At 43.4% G+C, this 16,563-nt stretch overlaps 1 protein-coding gene across 12 annotated transcripts in view; it reads left to right on the top strand.

The window, feature by feature from the left end:
• The window catches only part of Ubr4 (ubiquitin protein ligase E3 component n-recognin 4), a 136,525-nt gene that overhangs the window by 29,419 nt on the left and 90,543 nt on the right, over positions 1–16,563 (top strand). For all 12 annotated transcript variants that reach the window (XM_017795274.2, XM_008821823.2, XM_029558037.1 and 9 more), the window contains exons 18-30: positions 2,887–3,056; positions 5,893–6,175; positions 6,719–6,854; positions 8,552–8,631; positions 9,268–9,396; positions 10,400–10,582; positions 10,721–10,843; positions 10,933–11,162; positions 12,968–13,089; positions 14,001–14,098; positions 14,988–15,145; positions 15,685–15,894; positions 16,438–16,539. In XM_017795274.2, coding sequence (XP_017650763.1) covers positions 2,887–3,056; positions 5,893–6,175; positions 6,719–6,854; positions 8,552–8,631; positions 9,268–9,396; positions 10,400–10,582; positions 10,721–10,843; positions 10,933–11,162; positions 12,968–13,089; positions 14,001–14,098; positions 14,988–15,145; positions 15,685–15,894; positions 16,438–16,539 — 2,024 coding nt within the window. The remainder of the gene's footprint in view (positions 1–2,886; positions 3,057–5,892; positions 6,176–6,718; positions 6,855–8,551; positions 8,632–9,267; positions 9,397–10,399; positions 10,583–10,720; positions 10,844–10,932; positions 11,163–12,967; positions 13,090–14,000; positions 14,099–14,987; positions 15,146–15,684; positions 15,895–16,437; positions 16,540–16,563) is intronic.

The raw sequence follows: 16,563 nt of genomic DNA, 5'->3' as shown, positions 1-16,563 counted from the left end.
CTAATCAGAAAGTGGTCGGTTACTTCCATAAGAGTCATGCCACTATTGAGAATTTTTGATGATTCTCAATATTTCCTTAGCTTCAAGTTATAAGTACAATTTTTCATTTGTTTATTGGGTGTTTGAGTCTCTTTGCTTGTTATGCTTCTTGTGATAATTCCTGGCTTATTTTTATTTATTTATTTTTATTTTATGTGTATGAGTGTCATGCCTGCATGTGTGTGAGTGTACTTGTGTCATTCAGTGCCTGCAGAGGACAGAAGAAGGTGTTGAATCCCTGGAACTGGAGTTACAGATGGTTGTTAGTTGCCATGAGGGTGATGGGTTTGAACTAGGGTCTTCTGCAAGAACAGCCAGTGCTCTTAACTGCTGATCCATCTCTCCATTCCCCTGGCTCATTTTTATATTTTAATTGTATCTATGAGAGATCTTTATGTATTTTGGAATTCATTTGTTCTTTGACTTTTTAAATTCCCTCTTGTTGGGCTGGAGAGATGGCTCAGCAGTTAAGAGCACTGGCTACTCTTGCAGAGAACCCCAGTTTGGTTCCCAGCACCCATATAGAGGCTAACAACCATCTGTAACTCCAGCTCTAGGGTATCCGATGCCCTTATTCTGACCTCCTCAGACATTGCATGATACAGGCACACCTACACGCATGCAAGCAATATATACATAAAAATAAAATATTTTTAAAAATTTCAAAATTCAATTATTTTAGCAGATTTTCATATTCCATGTGTAATTCAGAGATTTATCAGTTTTTCCCAAATGGGTAAAACCTAGAAAAGGTTAAAGTTTTCAGAATTACAAACTATTCAAGAAATTCCTTAAAAACCTTTTCTGTTTAAAAATGTTTTTGTGAAGTTCGTTAATACTTATTATTAAATGCAATCTTTTATTTTGGCAGGAAAGTAAATATAAACTGTAGAAAGGTGGTTGACCATTCTGATAAAGACAAGAGAATGTTCGTTAGACTGACTGAAGTTGGGTTGTTCTGCCCTAGTGCTCAGCTCCATCCTCAACTCTTAAGTTTATTTAGGGAGGTTTCAGAATTGACAGACTTCGTCTTTTCCTACCTGAATTTGTTCAAGGAATAGGGAACGTATATTTTTCTTTGGAGAACTGTAGTCCTTAGGACTCTTGTTACCTCTTGGCACTCAAAAAAGAACTATAGACTTTTGGTTGACAAGCAGCCTTGTTAAGTGACTGATGTTAGCACAAAGGGAATTCTCAAACTGCTCTTTCCATTCCATTTCTATTTGGGGACTTTATGTTCTTTGCAATTATTTTAGAAAGTGAAGAATTATAGATTGTAGAAAGTGAAGGATGATTGGTCTCTGATATCCAGTCGCTACTTGCGTATTGTTTCTTTGGGGTAATATGTGGAGTGTCTTAATGCAGGAGCCTGACTTCTGGCAAGACACACCCAGTGGTTTTCTTTTTATATATGTATTTTTTAAAAATTTATTTATGTGTATATTGTCTGCATGCATGTAAGTGCACCCATACAGTGCCTACAGAGGTCAGAAGAGGGTGTCGGATTCCTTGGAACTGGAGTTAGCCACCATGTGGTGCTGGGAATTGAACCTGGGTCCTCTGCAAGAGCCATCTCTTCAGCCTCACAATGTGTTTTGTGAAACTTACAAAATGTACTTCAGTCTGTGAAATATACAAATAGAATTTATGTCTTAAACTTGGTCTTCAACTGTCAGAGCATTAAAGGATTATTGTTCTTAGCGAGACCAATGACTTATTACTCAGAGAAGAAGTGAACACCTATTTACTGATGACTTTGATACCTCGGCAGATGGGTTTTCTACTGGAAGACTATGGGAAAGATGTGCTTGGCCCGGCCTCTCTATTTCTTTCATAGATGTGCCCAATCAGGCAGTCTGCTAAGGTTAGGTAGTCCAGGCAGGTTTGCTTTTCAGAAGAACTGGTCCCTTGAATTCAGGAGTTGGGAAATCATTTATGACTGTTGGAATAAACCTGGCATCACCATTCAGTCTTCTCACCTTGCACATGGTCTTCTACCTTCCTCATCAGAGACGTGGAACATGTAACACACTCCTTCACTGCCTTTCCATGGTCACTGGAAAATTGCATGTATAGCTCCTGTGCATTGTTCAGCAGTAACAACTGCCTGGTGAATGGAAAGGGCTCTTGAGAGCTTCACCATCTGGAATGATAGTGATTTCCAAGGAGTGAGTCATCAAGAATATCTTAGAAGAATAGAATTAAACTTAGCGGATGTAGAAATTTTTGTACCACGAAGCCAAATGGGAAAGCAGGCATTTATGTGGTTTTCCAGTGGCAATCGCTCTGTGCATGCGCGTGTGTGTGCGTGCGCGTGTGTGCGTGCGTGCGTGCGTGCGTGCGTGCGTGCGTGTGTGTGTGTGTGTGTGTGTGTGTGTGTGAGGGGGGTGGGTGTTTGAGCTTAGCTACCTGAAATGGAAGCTTGTTTGGAAGCATACTCAGCTGGAAGCAATGACAGCAGTTGCGTACACAGGCTTCAAATACCCTGCTTTGGGTATTCATCTTAGATAATTGGTTGTGAAAAAAGCTATTACATTTGTTTTCTTCTGAAGGTACCAACTTTTGCTTTCTGTCCTTTTTGAAATTGTCCTGATTCTGCTGCCTTTAAGTGCTTGTCCTCTCTGAGGCACCTCTTCAGACAGTAATTCATCTGCACATGTTACTGTGCTTCATTATATTTTTCTTTTATTGAACAAAATGATTTTGCTCCAGATTACTTTTAAGCACGAATCACTGTCCTTTCTTTATTCTGTTCTTTATTGTACAAAAGAGCATCAGCACATGAGTAACCTTTGGCTTTGTCCTATGTCTTTTCTCCTAATGGTCTGGTTGTTTCTTTCCCATCAGAACACACTGCTGCAGCAGCTGGGAGTTGCTCCGTTCTCTGAGGGTCCTTGGCCCCTGTACATTCATCCTCAGGGCCTCTCTATTCTTTCCCGCCTCCTGCTTATCTGGCAACATAAAGCTGGAGCACAAGGTGACCCTGACGTCCCTGAATGCCTTAAAGTTTGGGACAGGTAAGACTTTGCACAGCAGGTCTGTAGATGCTCGTTTACTATTTGCACATGTTTGCCTGTGCTGTGGATGAACTGTGGCTGTGAGATGCTGCTGTGAAATGTCTTTAGGAGGGGTGGAGAAGTGATGGGGTGTTCGCGAGATGTACTGTTAAACAAGTTGAAAATGTTGACTGGAAACAGAATCCTTCATAGTCATGGCAAATTTGGTTGTAATTATTAGAGAGAGCCTGGATTCCGAATGTGACCAGTCTCCTGAGGGAGTGAGAAGCCAGCTCTGTCTTTTATTATTTTGCTTTGCATATGAACCCACTTAGAGTGACTTGCCATCTTTTTTTGGCTAAATTTTAAGAAACTTGTTTCCTTGAGAGAAGCTTAGCTTAATCACCTAAATCCTCCCTAGATGGACCTGTATTTGCCATTTTTGCTTACATGGTGAGGGGTCTTCAAAGCAGTTTGTTTCCTAAAAGGCTTTGCTCGTCTATCCCCCATTCCAGGATCAAATAACTGTAATGTTGGATTTGCGATATCATGACTCTTTGAATGCCAGAGGCCCAGTCTGTTTTTCCTGGTAGAGTCTTGTAACAAGGCCCCTGGGAGCTGGGGCTGAAGGAGGGGCAGCTTTATTAAAGCACAAATCTCTTTCCTAATAGCCCAGTAGCCCAAGGATGTGGAAGCAGTTGGGTGTGCTCATTCCTTTTTACATAAAATCTCTTCTGGCAAGTTCTCAAATGCTATAGTTCTTCCCCTTGGCCCTCTGTCTTCCTTCCTCCAGGTCTCACTATGTACGCTGGCTGTACTCTTGATGTAGAGCAGGTTGACCTTGAACTTAGCACCGTCTTGCTACCTCTGCCTCTCAGATGCTGGAGTTACAGGTGCAAATCACCCATGTCTGGCCTCAGATATTATAATTTCATTCTGTTTATTGTCTGATCTTTTGTCTGATCTTTTTTATTTTTTTGGTCTTTTTGAGACAGGGTCTCCCTGTAGCCCCCAGCTGTCCTGGAACTCACTATGTAGACCAGCCTGGCCTTGAACTCACAGAGATCCCCCTGCTTCTGCCTCCTGAGTGCTGGGATTAAAGGTATGCACCACCATGCCCAGCATGTCTGATTTTTTTTTTTTTAAACTGTATTATGCTATGATTATAAGCTGTTGTGTAAACTACCAAAACTAAAAGTATAGAATCTGGGCCTGGAATGTAGCTCAGTAATAGATCATGGGTTCAAGCTTTAGCAGTTTTTGAAATAATTTATGTGTGTGTGTGTGTGTGTGTGTGTGTGTATGTATGTATGTATATGTATATCTGTGTTTGTATATAGTAATTTTTAAAAAATTCTATTATTTTTATTTTATGTGTATGCATGTATTGCCTGCACCCGTGCAGTGCCCATGGAGGTCAGAAGAGGCTGTCGGATCCCCTGGGACTGGAGTTACAGACAGTTGTTAGCTGCCATGTGGGTGCTGGGATTTGAACCCCGGGTCTTCTGCAAGAACAACCAGTGTTCTTAACCGCTGAGCCATCTCTCCAGCCCTGAGACCCTGGGTTTTTATTTATGTAGGTTTTTTGTTTGTTTGTTTTTTTTGAGACAGGGTCTCCCTATAGCCCCAGCTATCCTGGAACTCACTATGTAGACCAGGCTGGCCTTGAACTCACAGAGATCCACCTGCCTCTGACTCCCAAGTGCCGGAACTACAGGTGTGCGCCACCATGCCCGGCCACCATGTTTTATATTTTTATGTATGAGGTGTGTGTATGAGAAATGTCAAAGTATTGGGAAAAATTATGATTGTTTCTACTTTCTGGATTTATGAAATGAAAAGGAAGATCAGCCATGTTTTCTGGGGAGCCTGCAGCTCCTCCCATTGTGACCAGTGGAAATGGCTGAGAGAATGGAACGGTACTTGAAGAAGCTGTAATACCATGTGTGACTTTGTATTATTTTATTTTAAAACATCTTTATTTTTAATTGTGTGTGTGTGTGTGTGTGTGTGCGCACGCGCATGCAAATGTGCATGTGAGTGCAGGTGCCTGCAGAGGCAAAGGGTGTCGAATCCCCCAGAGTTGGTGTTATAGGCAGTTGTGAGCTTCCCAATGTGTGTGGGAACCAAACTTGGGGCCTCTGAAAGAATGGTGTATACATTTTTTTAAAAAAAAATATTTTATGCCAGGCGTGGTGGCGCATGCCTTTAATCCCAGCACTCAGGAGGCAGAGGCAGGTGGATCTCTGTGAGTTCAAGGCCAGCTTGGTCTGCATAGTGAGTTCCAGGACAGCTGGGGCTACAGGGAGACCCTGTCTCAAAAAGACCAAAAAAATAAAATTTTTTAAAATTTATTATTTTAATTTTATGTGTATGCGTGTATTGCCTGCATGTAGGTAAGTGCACGTATGTCGTGCAATGCCCTCAGAGGACAGAAGAGGCTGTCGGATCCCCTGGGATCTATTTCTACAGCCCTGTGTCTGACTTTTTTAGAAAATAATTAAAAATTACATTTCGTGTGTGTGTGTGTGTGTGTGTGTCTGTCTGTCTGTCTGTCTGTCTGTCTCCTGCTTGCCACAGTGTGCCTGTGGGGGTCAGAGAACAACTTGTGGGAGTCAGTTCTCTCCTCTTACCATGTGGGACCTGGTGATGGAACTCAGGTTGTCAGGTTTGGTGGTGGTGCCTTTACCCGGTGAACCATCTTTCTGGCTGTGTCTGACATTTTACAGACAAAATTTGATTTTTGACTTCTCTCTCCCAGCTCTTGCTCTTCCTTAATTTGTTCTTTTTCCAGCTCTGGACATTGTAATCTTGGAGCCTTTCCCCACCATACACTCATCCTTTTCCTCTGTGCTAGGTTTTTGTCTACCATGAAGCAGAATGCTCTGCAGGGGGTGGTACCCAGTGAGACAGAGGACCTGAATGTCGAACACCTGCAGCTCCTGCTCCTCATCTTTCACAACTTCTCTGAGAAGGGCCGGCAGGCCATCTTTACCCTGTTTATCCAGAACATCCAGGAGCTGAGTGTCAGCATGGAGGTGCAGATGCGCTCTGTGCCCCTGGTCCTGGCTCGCCTCCTTTTGATCTTCGATTATCTACTTCATCAGTACTCCAGAGCACCTGTGTATCTGTTTGAGCAGGTAAAGGCCCACAGTCTCTCTGTTTCCTGCTGCTGGGAGCTTCATTCTCTTTAGGAGATCAGGTTTTATTTGTGACTGTGATGACTTTGGAGGTAGGATGAGAACTGTTGGGACTTGTACTTTATGTTTGTCCTGAAATGATAAATGGAAGCTGCTGGATGTGTTAAAGTGCTGCCTGTGCACTTGTTCACTCGTGGATATTCTCTGTCAGCTGCCCTGCTTTACCTAGGTAGCTACAGCGCCCTCACTTCTGCTTTCCGGGCATTCATTAGTGCTTGAGGAAGGTCAAGCAGTAAATTTTGGATTGTAGTCTTTTATAAAGATGCAAAAGAAGGACGAGAGGGCCAGTCCCATGTCCAGCTTGATTAAGTGTTTCATTGAGCATTGAGCACTAGCCTTTTTATGCTACAACACCAAAAATTATTCTGGAAAAGAAACCACAGAAAGTCTTCCAAATTTTATTTTGGTTTGGTTTTAGAGATTCATTACTATTCCAAGTGTGGAAAGCGTGCATCCTTAATCTGCGTGTTTGTGTTTCAAAAGGTGCAGCATAACCTGCTGAGTCCTCCTTTCGGGTGGGTGAGTGGATCCCAGGACAGCGGCAGTCGCCGGGCTACCAGCCCCCTCTATCATGGCTTCAAGGAAGTAGAAGAAAACTGGTCCAAACATTTCTCATCAGGTCAGAAAGAAGATGGTCAGCAGGAGTGTGACTGGCTGCTTCTTGTTGGTGGAGTTGGATTTGAAGCCCAGAGCCTCCTGGAGGAACTTTGGCTTCAGCCTCCTCCTTGTGGGAGGCACACCACCTGCCAGTTAAAAACAGCTTTAGCAGCTGACTTTCACATACCCTATATGTTTTTGTGTTTGGTCATTGAGACCCAGGGCAGTAGGAATCTTTGTGTCTGGTCATAGATCTTTTAGTGTTTAAATTTAATTTCTTCATTTTTTCCTTTGGGGTGTAGTTCTAACCCATAAGCTAGTGTCCTCTTGTGGCTTACTGACATGCTATGCTGGAGATGCTGGGAGCCTGGTATTCTCTCCAGTGGTCTTTCTTGTAGCAGTTTTCTTTTCTTTGAGAGAGTTATTAGATAGTAACTTTTGATTTTCTGTTTTTTTATTTTTTTGGAGACTTGGTCTCACTGTATAGCCCTGGCTTGCTTGGAACTTGCTGTATAGACAGACCAGGCTGGCCTTGAGCTCATAAACATATGCGTCAGCGGTTTTGTGTGTTAAGCCATGAAAAGATGTGAAAGGATAAACATTGGATTGTTAGCATTTGTTACCTCAAAAGGTGTGTGTGTGTGTGTGTGTGTGTGTGTGTGTGTGGTGGTGGTGGTGGTGCTGGAAATTGTTTTTACATTTATTTATTTTAGTGTTTGCACCACCACACCTGACCCTACTGCTTTTTCTTAACAGCTTTGCTGCTGAAGAAACTGAGTATGAGTGTAGTGTATTAATCTAGTGACACAATTGTTGATGAACTTGAGTGGAGCGTACCTCAGTTAACTCCTGAGGCAGTAATTCCAGTGTTGAGATTCTGCTCTGCTGCAGGGGACATTTGGTGGAGACATTTTTGACTGTCACAGCTTGTAGGTGGTGCTGCTGTCATCAGTTGTAGGAGTCCAGTGAGCCAGGCGTGGTGGCGCACACTTTAATCCCAACACTCGGAAGACAGAGGCAGGTGGATGGATCTCTGTGAGATGAGAGCCAGTCTGGTCTACATAGCGAGTTCCAGGCCGGCTGGGGCTACAGGGAGACGCTGTCTCAAAAATAACCAAACCAAATTAGACAAAATACTTCTCACAGTGCTGCCCTCACTGCCCTGAATGTCAGTAATGTCAGGGCTGTGTGACTGTGTGACCTTGCATTTTCTTTTAGTGTATTTTGTGTGTGTGTGTGTGTGTGTGTGTGTGTGTGTGTGTGTAGGCTAGCAGTCTACCTTGTGTGTCATTCCTCAGGAGTTCCATTTTCTTTTTTGAGAGAGGGTCTTTCACAAACCTGGAACTTGCCAAGTAGGTCAGTCCTCTGGCCAGGGAGCCCACTGCCTCTCTTTGCTCAGTGCTGGGGTTCCAAGTGCATGTTACCATGTCCCAATTGTTTTTTTTTTTGTTTTTTTTTTTCTTAAATGGTCTTTTTGAGACTGGATCTTCCCTGTAGTCCCGGCTGGAACTCACTGTGTAGACCAGATGGCCTTGAACTCACAGAGATCTGCCTGCCTCTGCCTTCCGATGTCCCAGCTTTTTAATGTGGGTCCTGGGGATCGTACTCAGGTCCCCATGCTTGCATAGCAAGCACTTCAACAACTAGACTCTCTCCCCAGCCCCTAAATGTTTCCTTCATTGGGAATAAAACCATTCATTTAACAATCTTCTTTTCCAGATGCAGTCCCACAACCCAGATTCTATTGTGTCCTATCCCCAGAAGCGTCAGAGGATGATTTGAACCGACTTGATTCTGTGGTACCAGGACTTTTCTTTTTCTTTGCCCTTGAAAAATGAGTTAGGGTCTTTCCTTAAGTTACCGGGCCAGCCCTGAATCCTGGAGCTCAAGCAGTTCTCCCCCCTAGCTTCCCGAGTAGCCAGGGCTCCAAGGTGTACACTGCATTCCCAGCTCTGGATTTTAAAGCCTCTTTTTTGCATATGGGTTGGGTGCTCTCCACATCAGCTATCAAGGGGAAGGGGGACAGCTCACATTTTGTCATTAGGAAATTGGTCTGTGGTAGAATTTGAGCTTCTGAAAAGAAAACATGACTTTGAGTTTTATTTGCTGGTCTGAACTTTTGCTCTAAGAGCCATCAGTCTGACACTCTATTTGGAAGACTGTCATCAGCATGGTCACATGCAAATATTTTAATGATGTAACAGAAATTTCAGAAATCATTTAACAAAAAGGGTTTCCTTGCTTACCCCTAAAGCCTGCGGTTGTTGAAGTGATAAGTCCCAGAACGGGTAATGTGCTACCAGGAGAATCAGATGAAGTTTATAAGTTGATGGGATTCTTGTTGATCACGAGGCTAATTGACAGTGCAGGTGAATGGGGAGAAAATAGCTCAGAAAGTAAAATCAAGATTGTCTGTCTGTCTGTCTTGGTATTAGGCCTGTGAAGTTCTTTTCTCCAAGCTTGTCAAGTATGACGACCTTTATGCAGCACTGACAACCCTGCTTGCGGCTGGGTCTCATCTCGATACAGTCAGGAGGAAAGAGAACAAGGCTGTGACAGCCCTGGTAAGTCTGTGACCCCCACCAGAGCTGGGACCGTGTGCTCAGCGACCACCTCTACTGAGCTTTCCTTCTGGGTCTGCTCTATTTACTGAATGAATGTTTGTAGGACCCACTGGCTCCTCCGCATTTCTATGTAGTTTGCATGGCTACGTTCACTGTAATTTTACCATTAAAAATTATATATATGTATGTATGCGTGTATGTGTGTATAAATATGTGTGTGCATGTAAACTGAGGTAGTCGGGTTTGCCAACAAGTACCTTTACTTGTTGAGTGATCTCACCAGCCCAATTTTATTATCTTTATATTCTTTTGTTTAGGGTTGAGAGAAATACGAAGCTGAGGGTTACTGTCTGTCTAAATGACTGGTTGATGTGTAATGTCGGAAGCCTCACACCTGAGCTTCTACAGTCCTGTGACTATCAGGATGGCTACAAGTCATAAAGCACTTCAGGCCACATGAAGGGCTGGTGACTTGTAGTTCTGCCCTGCTCTCTTTTGGTTAAATGCTAAACTACTGGGGAGTCAGAGCTACCTGAGAGCATCCTTTTTAGCCTGGAAATGCGCAGAACAGGGAGTGCACTTGATATGTATGCTATATCATGTTTTGCTTTAGTATTAGTTACTAAGAACATTTGGCGAGCAGACTCAGTTGAAAATAGGGTGAACTTGGGGCTGGAGAGGTGGCTCAGCAGTTAAGAGTACTGGCTGTTCTGGAAGTAGACCCAGGTTCAAATCCCAGCACCCACATGGCAGCTAACAACCACCTGTAACTTCAGTTCCAGGAGATGTGACGCCCTCTTCTGTCCTCTGTGGGCACTGTACAACGTGGGCACACATTCAGGCATAACACTCATACACATAAAATAAATAAATTAAAAAAATTAAAATAGGGGGAGCACAGCTTTCTTCTTTAAAGGTCGTGTTGGAGGAGTTGTTTCTGTTAGGGAGACCTCAGCAGTTCACGGTCTGCCATGTGTTGCCACCGCTGCATTCACTTCTGCAGGAAGCCTGCGCCCTTCAGTATTACTTCTTGATACTCTGGAGGATCCTGGGAATTTTGCCACCTTCAAAGACTTACATGAATCAGCTAGCTATGAACTCCCCTGAGATGAGTGAATGTGACATCTTGCATACTTTACGGTGGTCGTCCCGCCTCCGGATCAACTCCTATGTCAACTGGATAAAGGTACCACAGGAGAAACCAACCTTGGCTTTCAGGGGTAGTTACAGGCACCTTGCTCTGTGCTTGAGGGGACTTTTACAGTTAATGAAAGCTTTGGACTCCTGGATGATTTCCCTAACACTTTATTTGCTATCCAAACAGGATCACCTTGTCAAACAGGGAATGAAGGCCGAACATGCTGCCTCTCTCATAGAACTGGCATCTACCAAGTGCAGCTCAGTGAAGTATGATGTTGAGATTGTAGAGGAATACTTTGCCCGCCAGGTATATTAGTGTTGGGTCTATAACGACAGAACTGGGTTTCTACCACAGCCATTTACCACAACTAATTAATATCCTGGCTATTTTTAAAGATCTCATCATTCTGCAGCATCGACTGTACTACCATCTTACAGCTCCATGAGATTCCTAGTCTGCAGTCTGTCTACACTCTGGATGCAGCCATCTCAAAGGTCCAGGTCTCTCTGGATGAGCACTTTTCTAAGATGGCTGCAGAGACTGATCCTCATAAGTCATCTGAGATCACCAAGAACCTCCTCCCAGCTACTCTTCAGCTCATTGACACCTATGCCTCGTTCACCAGGTGACAAACTCTCTGGTGAAGACCAGAGCAGCAGTCATTCTGAGCATTCCCCAGGGACTTGTCTGCTCACCTCAGCAGTTTAGTTTCTTGTTTCCCTTTGCCAGAGTGTGAATGGTCCCATGAGGGAAGTCTCACTCAGCTTAGGAGTCACAGGAAGTTACGGTTTTGTAATTCTATGAAGTACTTTCTTGAAAGTTTTGTTCTAGGAAAGAAAGAAAGATAACATAGTTTGTCAGGGCCTGGAGAGATGGCTCAGAGGTTAAAAGCACTGACTGCTCTTGCAGAGGACCGGGGTTCAATTCTCAGCACCCACATGGCAGCTACGAACTGTCCTTAACTTCCAGTTCCAAGGGAATCCGAAGCCCTCTTCTGACCTCCGCAGCATTGCATGACATGGGTGCACGCACATACATGCAGGCAATACACTTGTACACATAAAATAAAAATAAAAAATTAAAAAAAAAAAGAAAATATAGTTTGTCTAAACGTTATTCCAGTTATCAATAGATAACTTTAAATGCTCTTTAAATTTCATGGTGTACAAAAAGAGGAAAATGTTACTGATTCCTTGGGTTGTTTTCTGTGTGTTTTTTGAAGTGTTCTTTGTGATCCCATGTTGGCCTTGAGCTTGTGGCAGTCCTGCCTTAGCCTTTCAGGTGCCAGGATTAGAGGTCTGAGAAAATAAATATTTCTTGAGTTAGAGGTTATTTCAAAATATTGTTCTTTCTTTACCAGACCTTACAGATTATAGTCCTGAAGAATTTGATGTTTGAACAGTTTCCCATTCATTTTTAGTTAATTAAGATTGGGAGATATCTATAAATTGAGAGTTCTTGTTTTTCTTAAATTCAAATTGTAAGAGTTCATTCCCAGTACTGGGCAGAAAAAAGAAGCAGCAGCAACCAGGCATGGTAGTACATGCCTGTAATCCTCCTAGAAGGGAAGGAGTTCAAGGCCAGCCTTAGCTACATTAGACCTTGTTTCATTCCTCCCACCAACAAAAGAGAATGAGCGAGGATGAGTAAGTGTGAGCTGGCTGGCAGAATGGGGCCTGCCTTCACAGATTGGAGGGGAGGAGTAGCTTCCCCTGGCAGCACGTTGTACCTGGTCATGTCCTGCCTGGTTGTCTTAAGCTCATCTACTCTCTGGTCCCTGGGACCTCAATGCTCAGCTCCTGTTCTCTGGTAGCTATTTGCCGAGGGGACCTGCTCATTGTAACCTTAAGTGACTTGTCTTCTGGTCTTAATGCTTTGCAGACAAGGATGATGCTCAAGGTGATTATTTTGAACAATAGGAGGAATAAACCTAGATAACAATACCCTGCTGTGCGCTGGGTACTGTTCTTGTTGCTGGATGGAGGAAGCTGTAAGCAGCACATCACAGCTGCCTCTAGAAATCAGGCTCTGATCTGGCCTATTAGGCCAGTGTTTTCCACAACTAAACTGCTCATAGGTTTTCCTAGGCATATAAGTTTGGAAAATGTTAGGTAAATTAAAACTGACCAGTTTTTTTTTTTTTTCTTCAATGTACTACTTGTGTAGATGAGAGTCCAATCTTAGGGGAAGGAGGATAGAGTATTCATTATTTCTCAACATTTCTTTGTCATGCACTCAAGTTTTGGGAGCTTTTCTAGGATGGGCTGTTTTTTGGGAAACAGTTACCTGTGGGAATTCTCATGAAGGGACTGTCTTTCACAAAGAACTGAGATGCCAGCTTTTCAGCTTCTTGAGCATTTATTTTTCCTGCCCATGGTGGGATTTGATCCCTATAGCTTCTCCTTCTTCCTTTCCCCCTTTTCCTTTCAGAGCCTATCTGCTTCACAACTTTAATGAAGAGGGATCCACCGAGAAACCTTCCAAGGAGAAGCTGCAGGGTTTTGCTGCTGTTCTGGCTCTTGGCTCTAGTAGGTGCAAAGCAAACACTTTGGGTAAGTGAACAGATGAGCTCTGAGCATTTCTAGAGGCTGTCCTTTCCTCTCTGCTTCTTGTGTTTACTGTTTGTTGGAGCCTCTCCAGTGTCAGACACTCAAATGGGCTTATCTGCGTGAACTTTATAGTAGCTCTGCGGTGAGGGAGCCCCGCTTTACTTAGTAGGAACTGAGGTTCAAGAAATGTCTTGCAGAATTATGAAGCTGAGATCCAAACCAAGATTAGTTGCTTCCAAAGAATGAGTCTGTTTGCCTTATCATGTCTGGGTGTTCTTTGCACTTAAAATGTTTAGGAAAGGTAGCCATCTACTACTTCATACTAACCATCTCTTTTCTGGATCAGGAATGATCTGCCAGAAATCAGGGTGGAAAATCAAGCACAAATTGAGCAGGATTAGAGTTCAGTGTGGAAATTCCCCTTTATGATTTTCAACCATTTGTGTGTCCCCAGTGTCACATTTTAAATACTCTTATTTTTGGAGTCTCATTAATTCTGCTTCATTGAGTGCTGTTCTTCACGTGAATTCATGATGCTTTCCCTCAGGATTTGTGTTCTGGGGAATAGAGTTCAAAGTGATGCCTCCCCTAGGATGGGGGAGAGATGTGTGGTGGTGATTGGAGCCTGACTTGCTAAGACCCGCTCCTTGTTCTCAGTCATCGTCTTTACTTGCAAGATTATAATGAGAATATGATGGGAAGTGAGAGCCTTACACTTGAGATGTTAGCTGCTAAGCATTTAGCTGGCATTTGGATATAGTGGTACTATTGAAATTTCCATCTAAGCTGTCTCAGTAATTGTTCTGACAGTCTGGGCTGTAGTGTTGCTTCCTGCATTTGGGCCTGACTTTTTAAATGCTCTGCCATTCGTACTTTGTTGTGATGATGATCATCACCCTTACTGTCGCCTCCAGGTCCAACGCTCGTTCAGAATTTGCCGTCATCCGTGCAGGCTGTATGTGAGTCCTGGAACAATATCAATACCAATGAGTTTCCCAACATTGGATCCTGGGTGAGTCCCTCTGGTTCCAGGAGTAGCACTGAGTACTTTGTGTCGTGTTCTTGCTCTTCAGACTTAAACTAGCTACTGGGAGATCTTCTCATATTACCACTGTATTTGCTATGGCTGAATCAGTCAGTGCTCAGTGTGTTCTTTTACCCAAGTATTCTCATGGACTGCCTAGCTGCCTAGTAGTCCATGTTACTAGAGTAAATACTGGTGATGGTTAGTTGTAAAATACCTGCCACCATAGCATGCCACGTGAGTTTAGTGAAGGTTAACCGTGTTCTTTCTGACTTGTGTGCCAGGTGCTGTTCTTTCTGTCATGAGTGTACTGAGCAGATTGTAAGGTTCTCTAAGCTTTTAGGTTCTTTGGAGTTACTTGATCTTGGTATGTGTTCCACTCAAACTACCTCTGCTAACAGTTTATTATGCCTTTTAAAGTTCTGTGGAGAAGCAGAGTACCATAATCTTGTTATCCTGGCTTTGGAACTGTGGTCTCTTGACACCACTTATAGTTGTCTGAGGATAATTACGATCTTTCTAACGGAGACCAGATGCATTAGAAATCCAGATCTTCTTGGTTATTGTAGACAAACAATGTTTTACTGTTTTCAAATCTATTAGCGTGGGTATTGGGTATTTGTTGTATTAAACTATTAATTTTGCTCTAAATATAATTTGAGAATTGCCTCCTTCTCTTAGCCCATTGTCCTTTTTAGGGGGATAACAGTGGAGTAGTGGCCTCTGCTTATAAACCTAGTGAGGTCTTAGTTTATGCTGGGGGGCGGGGCAGTGTTTGTGTGTGTGTGTGTGTGTGTGTGTGTGTGCGCGCGCGCACGCCAGTAAATTTTGTCCAGGGTAATCAGACTCTCCGTTACATCTGATTCTCTTCTTTCAGCGCAATGCATTTGCCAATGACACCATCCCTTCTGAGAGTTACATCAGTGCTGTGCAGGCTGCTCACTTGGGAACTCTTTGTGGCCAGAGTCTGCCCCTGGCTGCTTCTCTGAAGCACACCCTCCTCTCCCTGGTCAGGTTGACTGGGGATTTGATTGTGTGAGTACTAGGCCGTGGAGTCTAGCCCTCGCTGTTTATAGGAGGACAGAGAGGCTCAGGTGACAGCACTCCATAGTGTGTCCCTAGGATCACTGTTGGAGTTCCACTCTGCCACCATAAAGTGTATGGCAAGCCACTGGAGGGACAGACAGCTCATTCTCCTGTACTGAAGGTCATAGGTGAATTACATATATTGCATTGCCTTCAAAAAGGTGTAGATTCCTGACAGCTCGTCTAGAAAACTCAAGGGTGGAGTGCTGTCAAGTTTCAGTTTTCCTTCATGAATATTATAAAAATGCATTCTATTATTTGATATTTTAGTAAATGCATTTTCAAATGTTAATGATTTTTGCTTCTTATAGTGAAAAAGAATAAAATGAAACAGTATGGTTATACATACATGTGAGAAATAGCTTCATGTGAGAAATAGCTAGAAAGTGGGGGAAGATGAATAAAAGCTCTCCCCAGTCCATCAATCTGGGCCGGCAGCGTTCTGGAGGAGTATATTCATTAACTTGCTTCACATTTCTTGCCTGAAGGTGGTCGGATGAGATGAACCCACCACAGGTCATCCGGACCCTACTTCCCCTTCTTTTGGAGTCGAGCACTGAAAGTGTTGCTGAGATCAGCAGTAACTCCCTGGAGCGCATCTTGGGTCCTGCGGAGTCTGATGAGTTCCTGGCTCGAGTGTATGAGAAGCTGATTACAGGTTGCTACAACATTCTGGCCAATCATGCAGATCCCAACAGGTGAGCATTTGGAGGTGAGCAGTCAGGTTCTGCCCTGCTACTGCTGTTGGTGGGCTCTACCACCTCTGCCTCCATGTTGGTAATGGATAGTTCCTTGGTACTGTGCTTGTGGGCATTTTGCATTCATGTGGAAACATGTGAAGAGTTATTTGGAATCAGAACTCCTAAGTAGAGATGTCGTTCCTCTTTTTATTTTTATTTTTTTGTTTGTTTTGTTTAGTTTTGTTTAGATAAGGTCTCTCTCTGTAGTCCATCCTAGCCTAGAACTTCTGACAGTTCTCCTGCCTCTGCCTCCCAAGTCCTAGGATTAAAGGCATGTGAAGCCATACCTGGCTTGCCTTTCTTTTTTAGTTTCCTAGGAAAGATGGTAGTAAAATAAAATTGAGGTCTTGTTCTTACATTAAACATTTATTGAACACCTATTCTGTGCCAGGGTTTGTGTTAAACTTCGACAAAACAAAATTAGATGTTTTCCTCAAGGGCTAATCTAGTCATGAACTGTGTTCTTCAAAGTCAAAAGTGAACTCTGGTTTTGCTCCTCAGTGGGCTGGATGAATCTATCCTGGAGGAATGTTTACAATATTTGGAAAAGCAATTGGAGAGCAGCCAGGCCCGGAAAGCCATGGAGGAGTTTTTCTCTGATGGGTGAGCACATCCTGTGAAGGCTTC

This window comes from Nannospalax galili, unplaced genomic scaffold (genome assembly GCF_000622305.1).
Source record: "Nannospalax galili isolate Female #2095 unplaced genomic scaffold, S.galili_v1.0 scaffold1688, whole genome shotgun sequence".
NCBI classification, from domain to species: domain Eukaryota; kingdom Metazoa; phylum Chordata; class Mammalia; order Rodentia; family Spalacidae; genus Nannospalax; species Nannospalax galili.
Note: the sequence above shows the minus strand (reverse complement) of the source record. Positions and strands in the feature narration are given on the sequence as shown.